This window comes from Micropterus dolomieu, linkage group LG19 (assembly GCF_021292245.1).
Source record: "Micropterus dolomieu isolate WLL.071019.BEF.003 ecotype Adirondacks linkage group LG19, ASM2129224v1, whole genome shotgun sequence".
Classification (NCBI taxonomy): domain Eukaryota; kingdom Metazoa; phylum Chordata; class Actinopteri; order Centrarchiformes; family Centrarchidae; genus Micropterus; species Micropterus dolomieu.
This window is the reverse complement of record NC_060168.1, coordinates 5,233,472-5,236,849: the sequence shown is the minus strand read 5'-3', so window position 1 is coordinate 5,236,849 and position 3,378 is coordinate 5,233,472. Positions and strand designations below refer to the sequence as shown.

Sequence of the window (3,378 nt, the reverse complement as noted above, 5' to 3'; positions counted from 1 at the left end):
GACCTCATGATTCTCATTTGCTCTGACATGCACTGTGAGCTGTAAGGTCTTATATAGACAGGTGTGTGGCTTTCCTAATCAAGTCCAATCAGTATAATCAAACACAGCTGGACTCAAATGAAGGTGTAGAACCATCTCAAGGATGATCAGAAGAAATAGACAGCACCTGAGTTAAATATGAGTGTCACGGCAAAGGGTCTGAATACTTATGACCATGTGATATTTCAGTTTTTCTTTTTTAATAAATTTGCAAAAATTTCTACATTTCTGTTTTCTTCTGTCAAGATGGGGTGCGGAGGGTACATTACTGAGAAATAAAATGAACTTTTTTGATTTTTGGAAAATGGCTGCAATGAAACAAAGAGTGAAAAATTTAAAGGGGTCTGAATACTTTCCGTACCCACTGTATATATATATATATATATATATATATATATATACACTCCAGACTGGGCTGAACCATGGATGTGGCCTCATGAATTCAATCAGTCATTAAATGTTGCGCAGCCACATCTAGCTTTGTCTGTTGACTTTCACACAGCAAATAAGTTACAACTTGTGATCACTCATGATCACAAGTTGTTTGTGTGCTGTGGTATCCAAGTGAGTCCTCACAGTGTGTGTGGGTTTTTTTTTTCAGATTCCAGTTTATAGTTCCTAAGAGGTGGCAGAAGAACAGACCAGTATGTATCCACTTGGCTGGGACAGGAGACCATGTAAGGCTCATCACTCGAACTCCAACCTCCGTTAACCACCAAACACAAAGCACTGGATAAGATCCAGCCAAATAGTATTGCAGTTTAAGAGCTGATACTGGCCCAAGTGTTTGACAACAAGTTTGGTGACCATCCTCCCACACCAGGGGCCTCATTTATAAATGGTGCGTAGGTACAAAACAGGGCTTGAAACGTGTGTACGCCACTTCCCTAGCAAAGGTTGTGATCTATAAAAAACAAACTTGAGGGGAGAATGTGTGTGTAAGTAAACTCTGAACCATGCGTACGCACATAAAGAGGAGAAATGAGAAACGGCGACTCACATGGCAGAAGGATGAAACTGTTTGAAATGAAGGCCTACTACTGTGTAAAATAAATCAAAATATTACCTCTGAGTATTACAGGCTTAAAGCCTTTCTGAATAAACAAACATTGATTGACTTTCCCTGAAGTGCGCAAAAAAACAAATTTACAGATCGTTTGCTGCGCACAAAAAGATCCAGATTTAGGATAATAAACACAAGAGATATCAAGGAGACATCTGTTTCTGCAAAAGAATGTCTCAAATATGTTGTACAGTGTAATCAGGAATCATATTAATTAATTAATACTATCCATGCAGCGCAATTTATTCAGATAAATAAGGTGAACAGGAGGACAAATTACATTTAAATTGATGCCGTTTTCAACGTGCAAATGCCCGAGCATAGTTTCATATATTATTATCACATGTTCGTTTCCTTATGGAGCCAAACGCTGTGCGCCAGCGTGTGGATGTGATGCGCTGCTTGTAAAAACACATTATAGAAATATAACACTATTTTATGTCATTTACAACAAGTCATTTTTCTTTTAACTCATCGGCCGCCTCATTAAGTGAGTGGGCTGTTTGTGGAGCCTAAATAAATGTTCAAACACAAGAGGAATGCGTTTGGTTTCACCTCTTTTCAGACGGGGGAATCCAACTTAGTACCTGGGTCATCCCCTCCAGCCAGTGACGGCACTACTCAGGAGGGATAGCCCTTCCTGCAGATCGGTTATAAAGGGGTGGAGCTCCGGTTCCCCCTTTCCTTCGCGTTGCGTGAAAGTGCGTTATTTTACCCACCACACACCATGCTTCAGCTTCACCAAAAGGACTGAGTTAAATTTCTTTTTGTAGCTTTTCTGTCAGTTTGCCTCCTTTTCTTCCTGCAGTCAGGACGTATTAATATTAATGAGGGGCGTTTCACTGACCATTTATAGGCAACTATGGCTGGAGCTCCCTCACATGCGCCACATTTCAAGTTGATTGTGATTTATAAAGGGAACTTGTTTACAAGTGTGCGTACGCACGCATAAGTCTGAATATTTTTTGGCGTACGCCATATTTGGCTTTTGGGCGCACGTACACTTTTAGTGAGGATTCTACACACAATTTTATAAATGAGACCCCTGGTCTTTAAAGTGTTACATGTACTGGTGAAAACCACTGTGTTTTTTAATTAAAAACTTCTTATTTAACATTAAGTTTAACATTTCAATTGTATGTGTGTATGATACAGAAGGAGGCAGCAATCCATCGCTCCAAGTTAAGAGAAGGTCCCTTTAAACTCAACCTTCACCCCAGAGATTATTTCCAAGGTAATCCATACCGTAATGACAAGCCCCTCCCACCACCACTCCCACCTGCACAGAAAGCTTCTCCAGTTCCCTTCAAGCCACCTTCCCCCGGCAAAAAGGTGATTATCCCTTTATCTGCTGTACTATATCAGGATTAGAGGGAAATATCTGACTGAAAAATCTATTGCTGATCATTCAGTGACATTAATGACATGATATGATATGTCTCTATTTGATGTTTTACTATTTTAACAGTTTATCTGCGTGTTTATGTGAATGTGTCTTGTGTTAGATTGGAGGAATGAAAGCGGGGACATTTGATACTTATCCCTTACATTCTGCTGATCCATACGTCGTTCGCCATTCCAAATCAGCCAATCAAGAGCCAATTTTTCGTCCTGCTCCTGGTCCTAAGAGCACACCTGTCAAGAGTATCATCACAGTTAATGTAAACAGGTTTGATCCCTTTCTCTGTTATTGATCTCCCCAATCTCTGTTCTCACTTGGAGGGCCATAATTAAGGCAACAGGAATAAATGTTAATATATATCACAACAAAGCGGCATCGTGGTGCAGTGGTTAGCGCTGTCACCTTGCTATACACGGAAAATTTCTGTTATTGTTTTTTGTTCTTGGAATGAATAAATACCATACTGTTTTTATATAAAAATAAAGTGAGTTAACATTGCCTGTGAATGAACATTTTCAAGACATTAGTTGAATGCTAAATTTTGATATACACTCACCTAAAGGATTATTAGGAACACCTGTTCAATTTCTCATTAATGCAATTATCTAATCAACCAATCACATGGCAGTTGCTTCAATGCATTTAGGGGTGTGGTCCTGGTCAAGACAATCTCCTGAACTCCAAACTGAATGTCAGAATGGGAAAGAAAGGTGATTTAAGCAATTTTGAGCGCGGCATGGTTGTTGGTGCCAGACGGGCCGGTCTGAGTATTTCACAATCTGCTCAGTTACTGGGATTTTCACGCACAACCATTTCTAGGGTTTACAAAGAATGGTGTGAAAAGGGAAAAACATCCAGTATGCGGCAGTCCTGT

At 39.8% G+C, this 3,378-nt stretch overlaps 1 protein-coding gene and 1 long non-coding RNA gene across 3 annotated transcripts in view; one reads left to right on the top strand and one right to left on the bottom strand.

The window, feature by feature from the left end:
* Nucleotides 1-3,378, bottom strand: part of LOC123958006 — a 41,677-nt gene that overhangs the window by 23,860 nt on the left and 14,439 nt on the right. Inside the window, exon 2 of the long non-coding RNA XR_006821975.1 lies at nucleotides 2,651-2,737. This is a non-coding gene — a long non-coding RNA (uncharacterized LOC123958006). The remainder of the gene's footprint in view (nucleotides 1-2,650; nucleotides 2,738-3,378) is intronic.
* lg19h4orf47 (linkage group 19 C4orf47 homolog) overlaps nucleotides 1-3,378 on the top strand; it is a 26,992-nt gene that overhangs the window by 21,490 nt on the left and 2,124 nt on the right. The window contains exons 5-6 of one of the 2 annotated variants that reach the window (XM_046031164.1): nucleotides 2,258-2,434; nucleotides 2,608-2,771. In XM_046031164.1, coding sequence (XP_045887120.1) covers nucleotides 2,258-2,434; nucleotides 2,608-2,771 — 341 coding nt within the window. Of the gene's footprint in view, nucleotides 1-2,257; nucleotides 2,435-2,607; nucleotides 2,772-3,378 lie in introns of those variants that run through there. The other variant, XR_006821968.1, reaches the window with a different exon arrangement.